The 14,482-nt window shown below is 40.1% G+C and overlaps 1 protein-coding gene across 1 annotated transcript; it reads right to left on the reverse strand.

Annotated features, from left to right (window-relative positions):
* Positions 1 to 13,502: 13,502 nt before the first annotated feature.
* On the reverse strand, positions 13,503 to 14,482 carry LOC148124281 (vomeronasal type-2 receptor 26-like). The gene has a single exon (XM_087915525.1). It carries the CDS (start codon positions 14,459 to 14,461, stop codon positions 13,508 to 13,510), a length of 954 nt encoding a protein of 317 aa, XP_087771651.1. The 5' UTR covers positions 14,462 to 14,482; the 3' UTR covers positions 13,503 to 13,507.

The raw sequence follows: 14,482 nt of genomic DNA on the forward strand, positions 1-14,482 counted from the left end.
GTTACTGCTATTAAGCTTGGTTTCACCCAGTCTATATGTGTACTTTTGATTTTTCTTGCCTAAGTGTAAGACTACTTTTCTCTACATTAAATTTTATTTTGTTAGATAGGGCCCTGTGTTCAAGTCTGTCAAGATCCATCTGGATCTTGAGCCTATTTTCTAGGAGGTTAGCTATTCCTGCAGCCTACTATCATCTGAAAATTTGGTAAGCTCCCTTTCTATACCCTCATCTAAGTCGTTTATGAAGATATTGAAGAGTACTGGGCCTAAGGTGGAATCTTGTGGTACCCCACAGCTTACTTCCCTCCATGTAGACGCCGACCCATTAAGGATTCTTCACTGAGTATGGTTTGTCATCCAGTTATGAATCCTTCTGGTGGTGATGCTGTCCCACATTTTTCTAGCTCACCAAGAAGTAGGATGTGTTCTACTTTGTCAAATGCCTTGCTGAAGTTTAAGTATATTATATCCACAGTATTTCGCTGGTCTATTAATTTAGACACTATGTTGAAGAATGACATAAGATTGGTTTGGCATGATCTGTTTTTAACAAACCCATGCTAACTGTTAGTTATTACTTTACTTGTCTCTAGATGTTGGCAGATCAGTTTTTTAAATTATTTTTTCCAATATCTTCCCAGATTTTGATGTTAGGCTGATTTGACTGTAGTTTCCTGGGTCTGGTCCCTCCCCCACATTTTTGAAGAAGGAAATCACATCAGCTCTTTTCCAATCCTCTGGTAGTTTCCTGGTGCTCCAGGATTTTTTAAAGATGTGGTACAGTGGTTCTGAGATGACATCTGCCAGCTCTTTATAACTCTGGGATGTAATCCATCAGGTCCTGGTATATATTTGTCAAGATTAGACAGGGGTTCCTTTGCTATTTTTTTTGTTTATTTTAACTTTTATTTCTAGTCTGTCTTTTACAATTATGTTTTTGGTAGGTTGGGCTATAGTTTGTTTTTGCATGAAGACTCATGCAAAGAATGAGTTAAGCAGCTTTGCTTTCCCTTTGTTTCCTGTTACTTCCTTGCTGTTTTCTTAGTGGACCAACTGTTTCCTTGAATTTTTTTCTTGTTATTTATATGTTGGAAGAAACTTTTAATAAAATTATCTTTGACTTTTGTTGCAAGTCTTGGTTCATTCTGAGCCTTTGCTTTCCCTATTTATTGGACCAGAAAGAATATGTGCCTACTTCTTAAAAAAGCTATCCACTGCCATAGCCGAACCTCTAAGCATAATCTTTGAAAAATCTTTCAGGACCAGCTCCTTGCCTAACCTATGGTCACAAGCCATGGTCACCCCATCTTCAAAAAGGGAGACCCCAGCCTAGTTGAAAATTACAGACCAATCTCCTTATGCTGCGTCACTTGTAAAGTCATGGAATCAATTATTAACCAATCCATTATCCTCCACTTAGAGACAAACAACCTACTCTCTAATAAACAATTTGGTTTCAGGAAAAAACTATCCTGTAACCTGCAATTTTTACACTGCAAAACCATATGGACTACACAACTTGATCAGGGCAAAGCAATAGACGCAATCTACATAGACGCCTGTAAAGTTTTTGATTCAGTGGTACACGATAAACTACTCATAAAACTAAAATCTTATGGTATCTCTGGACAACTTCATAACTGCATAGAAGCATTCCTGTAAAAAAAGACAACAAATGGTCAAAATTGGAAGCATCCTATCAAATCCTGTAGCTGTCAATAGTGGTGTCCCCCAAGGCAGTGTTCAAGGACCAATTTTCTTCATACTCTACATAAATGATCTCTGTGAACATATTAAGAGCAACTGTGTATTCTTTGCTGACAATGTAAAGCTATTCAACACTACCGACAATACTGCAACACTTTAAAAAGACCTCGACTATAGATCAGAATGGTCAAACAAATGGCAACTTCAAATCTCAACAAATAAATGCTTTGTCTTACATATTGGCAAAAAAATATATCAGAAAATAAAATACAGATTGAATAGTCAAGACCTCGTTGATGATCCAAACACTGTCAGGACTCATCTCTAATGATCTAAGCGCTAGAGCCCACTGTAACAACATAGCCAAAAAGGCATTAAGAGTTGTTAACCTAATCCTACATAGCTTTTTCTCTGGTAATATTATACTACTAACTAGAGCATACAAAACATTTGCTAGACCAATTCTTGAATACAGCTCATCAGTCTGGAACCCGCATTACGTATCTGATATTAATACAGTTGAGAAAGTCCAGAAATATTTCACAAGAAGAGTTCTCCACTCCTCTACCCATTGTAGAATATCTTATGCCACCAGATTTGAAATTCTAGACATAGAAAATCTAGAACTACACTGCTTTTGGTCTGATCTAAGTACAGTATATAAAATCATACATTGCAATGTCCTACCTGTCAATGAATACTTCAGCTTCAACCATAACAATACAAGAGCACACAATAGATACAAACTCAAGGTAACCCGCACCAAACTTGATTGCAGGAAATATGACTTCAGCAACAGAGTGGTCAAAGTCTGGAATACTTTACCTGACTCTGTGGTTTCTTCCCCAAACCCCAAAAACTTTAACCTTAGGCTGTCTCCTATTGACCTCACCCCTTTCCTAAGAGGTCTGTAGGGGGCGTGCATAAGCGCACCAATGGGCCTACCATCCCTGTCCTATTGTTTCTTTTATTTTTTTATTTTTCTTATATGTATCCATGTATTCATAACTATGTTTTTTACTTATACCTATTATCTTGTAAGCAATTGACAAAAATAAATAAATAAAATAAAATAAAAAATAAATAAATTCTGCCTCTTTCCATTTGTCCCTCTTTCCATTTTTTGTATGTGTCCTTTTTGTCTTTCAATTTGTCAGAGAGATCTTTGTACAGCCACACTGATTTCTTCTTGGATTTCGAGTACACTGTCATGCCATTTGGTCTAACCAACGCTCCCGCTGTATTCCAGCATTTGATGAACGACATTTTTCGGGACATGCTGGATCGGTTTGTCATGGTGTATCTGGGTGATATTTTAATCTACTCTCGGTCCAGGGATCACCACCTTCATCAGGTCTGTCAGGTGCTGCAGCGTCTTCGGGAGCATAAGCTCTATGTGAAACTGGAGAAGTGTTTCTTTTTTCAGTCGTCGATAGAGTTTTTAGGGCACATCATTTCTCCCGAGGGCATTGCTATGGACCCTAAAAAGGTTGAGGCATTGTGTAGTTGGGAAGCCCCTCGTCGAGTCAAGGACGTCCAATGTCTTTTGGGATTCACCAACTACTATCGGACTTTTATCCTGGACTTTGCTAAAGTAATGGACCCCATAACTCAGCTCCTCCGTAAGAAGGTCCCATTTGTGTGGGGGCCTCCACAACAACAGGCTTTTGAAACTTTAAAGAAAGCGTTTGTGGCCGAGCCGATATTGAGGCATCCTGATCCGAATCGTCCATTTGTGGTCGAGACAGATGCCTCTAATGTCGCTATCGGAGCGGTACTGTTACAAGCTTCAAAGGATGGTGCACCTCTTTTCCCATGCGCATACTATTCTAGGAAGCTCACAGCTTCAGAGCACAACTACACCATCTGCAAAAAGGAGTTGTTGGCCATTAAGGCTGCTTTTGAGACCTGAAGACATCATTTAGAGGGGGCTCGGCACAAGGTAGAGGTTCGGACAGATCACCGAAACTTGGAACATTTGACCACAGCTAAGAAATTGAACCAACGCCAGATTCGGTGGTTGTTGTTTTTTGCCAGGTTCAATTTCTCCATTACTTATTTTCCAAGTGGACAGAATCGGAGGGCAGATGCGTTGTCTCAGAAGCCTGAGTATATCGGTCCCGAGGATCCTCTTCCTCTACAAATGGTGTTACCACCAGAATCCTTGGCCATACTGCAAGATCGAGTAGACTTGCGGGCTCGCATACGAGAGGCGCAACGATTGGATGCGTGGATCCAGCTGAGATGGGAGGATGTCGGACCTGATTCTCCATGGTCCTTTGAAGAGGGCTTGCTCCGACATCGGGGTTTATTATACGTACCTACCAGGTTGTTGAGAGCTCTCATCATGACACAACGTCATGATAACCCCGCTGCTGGCCATTTTGGATTTTATAAAACCTTCCATTTGGTCACCCAGACTTTTTGGTGGCCTTGGATTCGTCAAGATGTGTTCTCTTACATCGCTTCTTGCATCCAGTGTAGGCAAGCGAAAGCGGCATTGGGTGCACCCCCTGGACTCCTCCAACCATTACCGACTCTGGGCAGACCATGGGGAGCGATCTCCATGGACTTTCTCATGCATTTACCATCCTCGTCGGGCTTCACTACGGTGCTTGTGGTAGTTGATATGCTGACTAAAATGGCTCATTTCATTCCCTGTCAGAGATTACCTTCGTCCCGCACTATGGCTCAGCTATTTTTACAGCATATCTTTTGTCTGCATGGACTGCCAGATAGAGTGGTTTCTGATTGTGGAGTTCAGTTTACTGCGCAGTTTTGGAAACAGTTAATGGCAGCGCTACAAGTTCAGGTGTGCTTAGCGTCAGCGCACCATCCAAAAACTGATGGTGGGACTGAATAGGTGATTGGCATTCTTACCCAATATTTGAGGTGTTTTGTTAATCAGTGACAAAGCAATTGGGTGAAATACCTCCCATTGGCAGAATTCGCTTTTAATAACTCGCAGCACACCTCCACTCGGGTAACGCCATTTTTCACGAATATAGGTTATCATCCGCGCTTCTTCCCATTAACTTGGATGGATTCACCGGTTCCTGAGACACAAGATTTTCTGGAGGAACTACAAGTGGTCCACCGTTTAGTCAGGCAACAACTTGAATGAGCGAAAGAGGACTATAAATGGTTTGCGGACCGGTCACGTCGAGCACCGCCTCCGTTAGCTGTGGGTGACAAGGTGTGGTTATCCACAAAACATCTTCGGATCGATCGCCCAATTAGGAAATTGGACCATTGTTTCATCGGTCCATTCCCGATTGAGGCGGTTATCAACCCTGTGGCATACCGGCTCACCTTACAGCACTCCATGCATATTCACCCTGTATTCCATTGCTCTCTTTTGGTTCCTGACTCCCCGGACTGTCCCCTGTGTGCTCCAGCTGGTACGACTTCCCCATCGACGCCCCATGAGGAGGCGGAGGTTGATGACATGGTGGTCAGTGTTACTGATTCGTGATGGCTCAAGGGTTGTTTCCAGTATTTATTCGGGAGGAGAGTGGATGACTCGGAAATTTGCTCATGGATGGATGCGTCTGCAGTTCATGCTCCAGACATCATTTGGGATTTTCATGAATGTTTCCCTTCGAAACTGCATCCGGATCGTCAGACCTGGGGGAAGGGCCCTGCGGTGAGGGATAGGGTTGTGGCTCCGGGCTAGGATTCAGCTCCTGTGACTGATATGAGTTCAAGTGAGGAGGACATGGCAGAAAAATATGAGCCGGCATGGCACAGTGATTGGACTGGTAACCAGGATGAGGAGATGGACGTGACAAAGGACAACAGACCTGATGTATTAGAATTGTCAGGGCCTTTGACCTCCTCTGGTTCCTTATCTGCTCAACAGCCGGGAATGGCTGACAGGGAAGTTTTGAGAGAGTCTTCTAGTGGAGATGAGAACTTGGAAAATTTGTGGTTAAATGTAAGGAACAGAAGACAGTTGAGAAGGCAAAATCAGCTGGAGCGAATGAGGAGAGCGAGTCAGTAAATTAGCATGTTGCCTCAATGAGTATAAAAGGACACAGCTGGGCTGGTACAATTTGCCAGGAACAAAGTGACTTATTTGAGTGAGGACGTTACAGCAAGAAGCTCTGAGACTGGAGATTTATTGCCAGGACTGGTTTGCCGGACAAAGTAAAGATTTATGCTGTGGATTGAGGTTTCTGCCAGCCGTTATCTTGTAAGACTTCTTTCCGTTTGATTTAATTGTGAAACGGCTGCTTTCTGTTTTGTTCGTTTGAATTTTGAAGGGGCGTCATAACAGGTGTCTACTTCAGAGGTTGAAACAGCGTGGATACCAGTTATGCTAAGGCCAAGAGCAGGGAACCAATCTATTCCCAGTAAACTAGGGAGGGCACCATCTACTACCACCAAAGGCAAATGGCCTTTGAAGTTTTGGAATTGGACTAAAAACTTGCCTTTCCCAAAGACAGGGATGTTCTTGCCTTGGTAATCACGCAGAGTCAGGTGGCAGTTCAGGAGCTTCTTCTTGGACATTCTGGGATGCATCTTCTTCAGGGTCTCCCAGGAGATGATTGAGAGTGCAGATCCTGTGTCCACCTCCATCCTGCAAGGCTTACCTTCTAAAAAAACAAAGATACTTATTTTGTTAGAGCCTTCTGAAGTGTAATCTGAGTGGTAGCAGGTATAGCAATCCTCAACTTGCCTTTGAAAATTAGCAGTAGGTTGAGGCCTCTGAGGAAAAGTTCTCCCTGCTTGGCAGACTCTAGCTAGGTGGCCTTTCCTTTGACAGTTCAGGCAGATTGCATTCCTGAACCTGCAGGATGCCCTAAGACGGCTCAGGCAGATAGGTTGCTGCCTGGGGGTGAGGTTGGTCTTCTGCCTAGGTCCTTCTAGGGGGGGCTTCTGCTGTCTAAACAGTTTATATCCATTGTGTCTTCAGGATTTTCATCTAGGGAAACTTTCTCAGAGTGGATAGTTGAGCTTCCTTGCCTGATAGGAGTCCCTTGAATTTCAGCTGCTGATTGAGCAGATAGCTCAGCAGCTTGGGCTTCCTCTATAGCTATAGCTAAAGTCAAGTCTTTTATTGCTAGCAAACGTCTTTGAAGCCTCAGGTCCCTGACCCCACAGACAATCTAATCTAGGAGCATGTCTTCTAGGTAATCTCTGAACCAACATTGCAGGGCAGCTGATTGCAAAGCTGCCATATAGTCACTAACTGACTCCTCCTCAAACTGCTTCCTCATCCTAAAGGGATGTCTCCTAGAGATTTGGGAAGGCTTAGGGGAGTAGTGGTTGGAGAGGATCTCCTGGAGCTTCTCCCAGGGAATCGTTCTAATAGAACGAGGAGTGACCAGTGCGGTAGCAGTGTCAAAAACTGCAGCCCCGCAAAAACTAAGAAAGTATGATTTTTTTTTTGGTGGTCTGTGGCATCTGTGAGGTCTATTGCATCTAGGAAGCAGATGAAATGATTCTTGTACGATTCCCACGTCTCAGCAGTCGGCTTGAAGGGTGGGAATGCCAGGCTGGAAGTCATCGTGAGGCAGCAGAGTCTGTCTCCTCAGCTGGTGAAGGCTTTGAAACTCGCGCTCTTAGAAGAGTGATTTGCAGCTGCGCCTGTCAGGTGGCAACTGTCTCCTCAGCTGTGGAGGCTTTAAACTTCACGCTCATGGAGAGCATCAGTGGCTGTGGCTGTCCAGCTCTCGGTGGCTCCACTCTTTTAGTCACCAGCTCAGCTTGTAGAACATCTGGTTGCCTCTTATAGGATCCCACCTTCATCGCCAGTGTTGTAGAGCGACGGAGATATGAGGCAGACACAGAGCACTTTCGGTTAGAAGGCTTTATTCAAAGAATAAAGGGTTGCCACAGCTGCCGAGGCTAACAAGGCAGATCAGCTGGCGGCAACAGCTGATGCCATTTGACAGCCCCTTTTATAGCCGGTTGTCAAATGGCATCAGCCAATGGGAGCGATCAGCACTCCCACCAGAACTGCGGACCTGAGTGGGGATTGCCATCAGTTCTGTGAATACCACATTATGATTACGTATCTTCACTGGAAATCTGACCAAAGATAAATTGAAATTGACTGACATAACCAGAATGTTGTTAGAAGAAGGAACAAGACGACTGGATAGGGACCAACTGAGGAAGGAACAACCACAAGAAGAGAATTTGTCTTCAACTGCCTATATGGTTAGGAAATGTTTTTCTTGTGGAGCTAGAGGACATATAACTAGATTGTGTAAGAAGGGAAAACAACAGAATACTGGTAATCACCAGAAGGCCAAGAAGAATGTTAGTTTAGGTATGTCTAGCAATTCAACAGTAAATCATGATTTGTGGGTTGTTGATAGTGAAGCATCACAATGCATTACTAAAAAAAATAGAGAGAGGTTTGTAAAGATGTCCACGAATAAGCAACATGTATCATTGGCAAATGGTTGGAAGATGAAAGCGTCTGGTGAAGGTACTGCATATTGTTCATGTGTAAATGAGAATTTAACCATGTTTTATGTACCTAAACTGAAATTTAATTCGTTATCAGTAAGGGTTTTAGTTAATATTAGTTATGTAGTAACCTTTAGGGGAGATAACTGTATAATAGAGAAAGAGGGTAAAAGTGTTACTACTAATTTAGAGAATGATTTATATGTGATACATGATGATCAGTTGAAGATGGCTAACTCAGTTTATAATGTTAAGACACATGATGAATGTATATGCTCACTGTGTAGACGTCTGGGGCACATTAATTTCAAAATGCTCAAACAAACTGTTAAATTGGCAGAGGGAATAAAATTGAAACTCTGTACCAAGTATTTAAACTGTAATGCTTGTAGCCATGATAAAAGCAAGGTTACTCCAGCAAACAGACTTAATGGTTTTAAGACCAAAGAACCTTTAGAGGTTGTGTTTGCTGACATAATTGGTCCTAAGAAACCTAGTTTAGGGGGTGCCTGCTGTATTTTGAGTACAATGGGTGATAAGGTTTCTGTTATCTCATGAAAAACAAAACAGAAACATCCCAACATTTCTTTAACTGGCTAAAGTTTGCTGAGAGAAAAATGAGGAGTAAAGTAATTACTTTAATTACTGATAATGGGACTGAGTTTGTTAACAAAAGATTCCAAACTATGTTGAAACTGGATGGTGTTGAGCATAAACGTTCTGCACCTTACAGACCACAACATAACTCGTTTGTAGAACAAAGAGGGCAAACATTACAAGCCATGGCTCGCACTATGTTATCTGATTCAGGTTTGCCTGAAACACTGTGGGGTGAAGCCATAATGTATAGTAATCATGTTTTAAACAATGTAGTTAACACAACAACTGCTGAATTGCCATTCACTCGTTGGCATGGCAGAAAATCAAATTTAAGTTATCTACACACATTTGGAGCTCTAGCATGGGTACATATTCCTTTAAAAGTAAGACTGAAAGGGCAACATAGAGCTAAGAAGTTATTTTTTGTAGGTTATGAGGCCAACCATAGATCGCTTAGATTTTGGGATCCAGACACAGCTCATGTTCACTGTAGTGCTAGTGCAAAATTTCTTGAGCAAGTTGGGTGGGATAAACTGGAACAGGAATCCAGCAATGAGATTATTATTATTATTATTTTGAAAATTTTTATTGATTTTTAAGAACAAACATAAACAAACAAAACATAAAAAATGAAAACATAAAACATCTTTTTTGAAAGCGGCATGATCCCGGGTTACATCTCTCCATACAGACTCAAATTCAAGTTCATGCTCATTTTTGTATTCCATTTCATATCTTATTACTATTCTACATTTTCTATATAGCTTCTCCCCTCTTTTAACTTCCCTAATTTTATTTTATTTATTCCATCTCAATTCAAATTGTTATATTTATATTCTCTGTTTCAACTATCTACTATCTTTTCTCATTAAACGAAATTTCTCCTGTAATCACTGATTGGAGTATGATGCCTTTATATCTTTCCCCTAAAATTATAACACTTAATATAATAGATAACTTCCATTCGGATTCTGCTTGGTACACTCTAAAGCTACACATTGTATTTTAAAAAAAGAAAAAATTATAAATGTATAATATGATTAAAACAACAACCTATTCCAATTCAATTCTATCATTAATATTAATATTCATTTAAATCTTAACATTTTACACATTACTTTTCAGATAGATATATTCCTACAGGAACATTTATAAACTTTCCATAGTTAGTTCCCCCTACTTCACTTATATTTTATAAAACACTGAGTAATTAAAATGTTCCCATTCCTTCTTAGTTCAATTCTCTCATTTATTTTATTTCATTTATTTTGTTCACAAAAGTTTCACTAAGTTACACTGACTATTTTATCCCTCTTTTTAATCATATGTTGTTTCCCAATTTTCTAAGATTATTTCTATTACAAATATAACAATACAATCTTATGTACCTTCACAGAATCGCTTTTTCAGTTAAATTTTCACTCATTATCTCTGAATAGGTCCTGTTTCTTTACATCTTGCTCCAAACCTTTGTAACTTCTCTTCCTTTCCTTCTTCCCTTTCTTCTTTTCTCTCCCCTTTGTAGCCCCCTGTCTCTCCACCTCCATTTCCCTCTTCTGTATTGCCCTTTTCTATTGCTTTCCAACATTATATCCACTTTTCAAATTATTTTTCCCTTTTTTGGCTGTTTTTTTAAGTCTTAAATTCTCCATTCTTTTTCCCCACTTTCCCCTTTCTTCCCTAGATAAAGTTACTTGTTCATTAAAGATGGCTTCTTCTTTGACCCAATCTTCTTGTTGCGCAGTCTTTTCTTGTAATTTCTTGTAGTTATAGATCGCCATTTCTAAGAATTGAAAAACAGAGCCAAAGGAGCCCTTTCCTTCTTGTACCTCCTTTATTTTTTTTAAATTCCAATTTTAGTTTATCCAAGGTTAATGCCATTGTAGAATTTTTTAAACAACCACCCAATTGTTTTTAGTCATTCAAATATAATATCCAAAAATCCAAAAATCACCAAGCGATCCAAATACACACAAATTGTTTCTTTTTACATTTTCTTCTTTTCTCACTTTCTGTTCCTGGGGTTACTATTTAGATACAAAGTTCCAGTTAAAATGTATCTTTTAGAAGTCATATTAAGATTTAATCTTAGATTCTTTTTAAGTACAGGCAATCACCTCCTTCCAGATCTTACCCTTATTCTTTTCCTCCCCCTTCCTGCTTATAAGAAAAGGATTTTTTAGTGTCCAGAAATCTTCGTTGTCCCTTTGGCAATTAATTATATTTTCAGCTTAATGCTGATTAGTGCCAAAGTGGATTTTTCCGATTTCTTATTCAACTCTCTTTGTTGTCAATGTAAGGAAGGAGAGAGAAGGAAAAAAAAAACTTTCCTGTTTTACTTTCATTCACTGCTTCTGACTCTTCTTTGGGAGCAATGTTATCTTTTATAAAATTTAAATTCCAGGGTACCTTAGTTGTTGCTTTTTATCCCAGTCAGCCAAAACTTTCACTTCTTTACTTCCTCCTGCATTTTCTTTTACGGTTCAGTCCTTCTTTGAGGCGGCCATCTCTGACCGCCACTCTACTGCCTTCGGGAAAGTGAATTTGACCAGCCAAGGAGGAGAGATGCAGCTCCCCTTGACCCTGCTGGTGCTCTGCAATCTTCACCACCTCTATGGGGTGGCTTAGCCCCATAGCCAGCTGGCTTGGGGCACTCCAGCAGCGAGCCCAGGCAGAAACTGCACATGATCATGGATTCCTGCCTGCCGCCAAACCCTGCAAACCGGAACTCCAGCAATGGTATTATTACTGACACCCAAATAGTCCGTAAAGATAAAATAAGTAAACCATGAATAGCCATTAAAGAGGAAGCACAGGAGGAAGTAGGAGAACAGGCACACGAGGAGAGAGAAGAACAGGAGCAGGTGGAACAGGAAAGTCCACAAGTAAGCCCTGCATTACCAAGACATTCAACTCAAGTAACATGACCACCTGATAGATATCAGGCTAGTGTTATATGCCAAGTGAATACAGTTCCAAGTAACTATAGTGAAATAAACCTGTTTCTGCTAAGGATCAGACTGCTTAGCAGAAAGCAATGGATGAGGAACTGGAATCATTAAAAAAGTTGGAGGTATATGAAAATGTTAAGTTACCACCAGGTAAACATGCCATAGGATGTAAATGGATATATAAGCTTCAGACAGGTATGGATGGGACAGTTACCCATAAAACCAGGTTAGTAGCACAAGGGTTCGATCAGACAGCAAATGACTATGATGAGGTGTTTGCACCTAATCTGAAGGCTAATACATTAATGGCAGCTTTAGTGTGGGCAGTTAAGGAGGAATACATTTTAAATCATTTGGATGTAGATGTGGCATATCTGCATGCACTGTTGCAACACAGTATTTATTTAAAGAAACCTTTAGGTATCAAAAATGATAATACAACTGATTGCTGGAGATTGAAAAAGAGTCTTTATGGCTTGAAGCAATCAGGATATGAGTGGAACCAATGTATAGTTAAAGAATTAACTAAGATAGGTTTTGTAGCTGGCATGGCTGATCAATGTTTTTTTAAAAAAAGGAAAGTAATGGTGTAATTTTATTGTTGCTATTGTTTACTGATGACATAGCATTAATCCCCAAAACTGAACAAGAAGCTATTAAAATAATCTCACTGTTAGAGAAGAAATTTAAGATAAAACAGTTAGGAGAAATCAAACAATATCTTGGTTTAAAGATAGGTAAAACTAGGGGAGGATACAAGATCTCACAGGCAGATAAAATTAACCAATTACTAAAAAGTTTTAAAATGGAACTTTGTAAGATGGCTAAGACACCAATGAGCCAGGAGTTTTACCAAAGTGATATTCAAAGATAACCAATCAGCAATATAGATTGCTTCAAATATTGCTGTTAAAATAAGATCGAAACACACAGATTTTAGATATTTAAATGTGAGACAATGTGTGCAAAGTAAAATGATTAAGCGGGAATACTGTATGTCAGAAAACAACATAGCAGATCATTTTACAAAGGCCCAAGGCTCTATAAAGCATAAGGCTTTCTTCAAAGATTATGGACTTAGAATGTAAGGTTGTATATATTGTCATTCCCAAAAGGGGAGAATGTTAGGAATGTAAGTCACCTAACAGTTATTTGGGTTGGAAATATATAAACGAGGATAGACATTTTAATACTGTATCTTTAAGAGCATGCTAAAACTGTAATTGGGTGTGGTTCTGAAAATGGCCATAAGATGGAGCCAGAAACCTGGGCTGTTTGGAGTGCCTCAGAGAATCTCTGTTTCCTTCTGTTCGAGAGTATTGCCATTCCTTCTAATGATTGTTACAGATCGTTGATGTAAGTCTGTTACTGAACTGTTTTTTAATACTGGACTTTGATATCTGGATTATCCCTGGACTGGACACTGACTGATCTACCTGTGAGTAACTTGAACTGCTTATTTTGGACTTTGCTTAAACATTTATTGGAAGTAAAAACCTATATTTACTGTACAGTGTATCTGTGTGCTGTTTGTGTGTTGTTCTTCACCACTCTCACTACGTCTCCTTGTATGCGCTCATTTTCCTAACAGGGAATTACTTCAACAAATACACCATTTTGTGCTGTAATTTATATTTTTATAGACCCCAGTTATAATTGCCTTCCAGAAGGAAAAAAAAAAAAACACTTCCAAGCTATCCAAATCTCAGGGGACAGGAAACACAGAACATCACTGCCTCTGTACATTGTTCTCCGACTTAAATGTCAAAGCGGGGAACTTCTCCAACAGGTACATATAAATGATATCAGACAAATGTAAAGATTTCTTAAAACTTTCTCTTTATGAGCTGATGTTTATCATTCAGTTCAGGTCTCATTACAATGATAAAACACTTGGGAAGAAAGATACACATTAATAATCCAGCACTGGAGGAGATCATGGAGAAGATCTCCACTGCCAATGTATATTTTCCCCTTGTGCTTAGATAGGTTGGAATAAAGCACAGCCAAACACTGCAGAAGACCAACATGCTGAAGGTGATGAATTTGGCTTCATTGAAACTGTCAGGTAAATTCCTAGCTAGAAAAGCAGCAGAAAAGCTAATCAGAGCAAGAAAACCCATAAAGCCCAAAACACAGTAGAACATGACTGAGTCTTCATTACACTCCAGGACGATTTCTTCAGACATTGAAAGCACATCAAAATCTGGAAACGGTGGGGATGTTATCAGCCACACAGCACAAAAACTTAATTGAACAAGGGAACAGGATAGTAGAATGAAACTGACCATCCTTCCCCCCACCCATTTCCTCAATCTGGAACCAGGCTTGGTGGCCATAAATGCTAGAACCACAACAAAGGTTTTGGCCAATACACAAGAAATGGCCACAGAAAAGATGAGACCAAAAGCTGGTTGTCGAAAGAGACAAACAAACATATCGGGTCTCCCAACAAATAGAAAGACACAAAAGAAAGAGAGGAGAAGAGAAATTAGGAGTATATAAGTGAGATTCCGGTTGTTGGCTTTGATGATAGGAGTGTCTTTGTGTTTGATGAAGATTGTGATTACCAAAGTTGTCATCAAAGAAAAGCAAAGAGAAAGAACAGTCAGACTGATCCCCAAGGGTTCTTCATAGGACAAAAACGTGATCCGCTTTGGAATGCACATATTTTTGCCCGGATTTGGATATTGATCTTCAGGACATGGAGAGCAGTCATCCTGGTCTGAAAAAGAACACAGTGCAATTGATACATTTGATTGTAGACAGTCTATATACATAGGGTTGTATCTGAAAATTTC

This window comes from Pseudonaja textilis, chromosome Z (assembly GCF_049901715.1).
Source record: "Pseudonaja textilis isolate UNSWEBS1 chromosome Z, rPseTex1.2, whole genome shotgun sequence".
Lineage (NCBI taxonomy): Eukaryota > Metazoa > Chordata > Lepidosauria > Squamata > Elapidae > Pseudonaja > Pseudonaja textilis.

Bases quoted from the DNA above. Each gene is read 5' to 3' on its own strand.
- LOC148124281 (XM_087915525.1), bottom strand. From the start codon at position 14,461: ATGTATATAGACTGTCTACAATCAAATGTATCAATTGCACTGTGTTCT.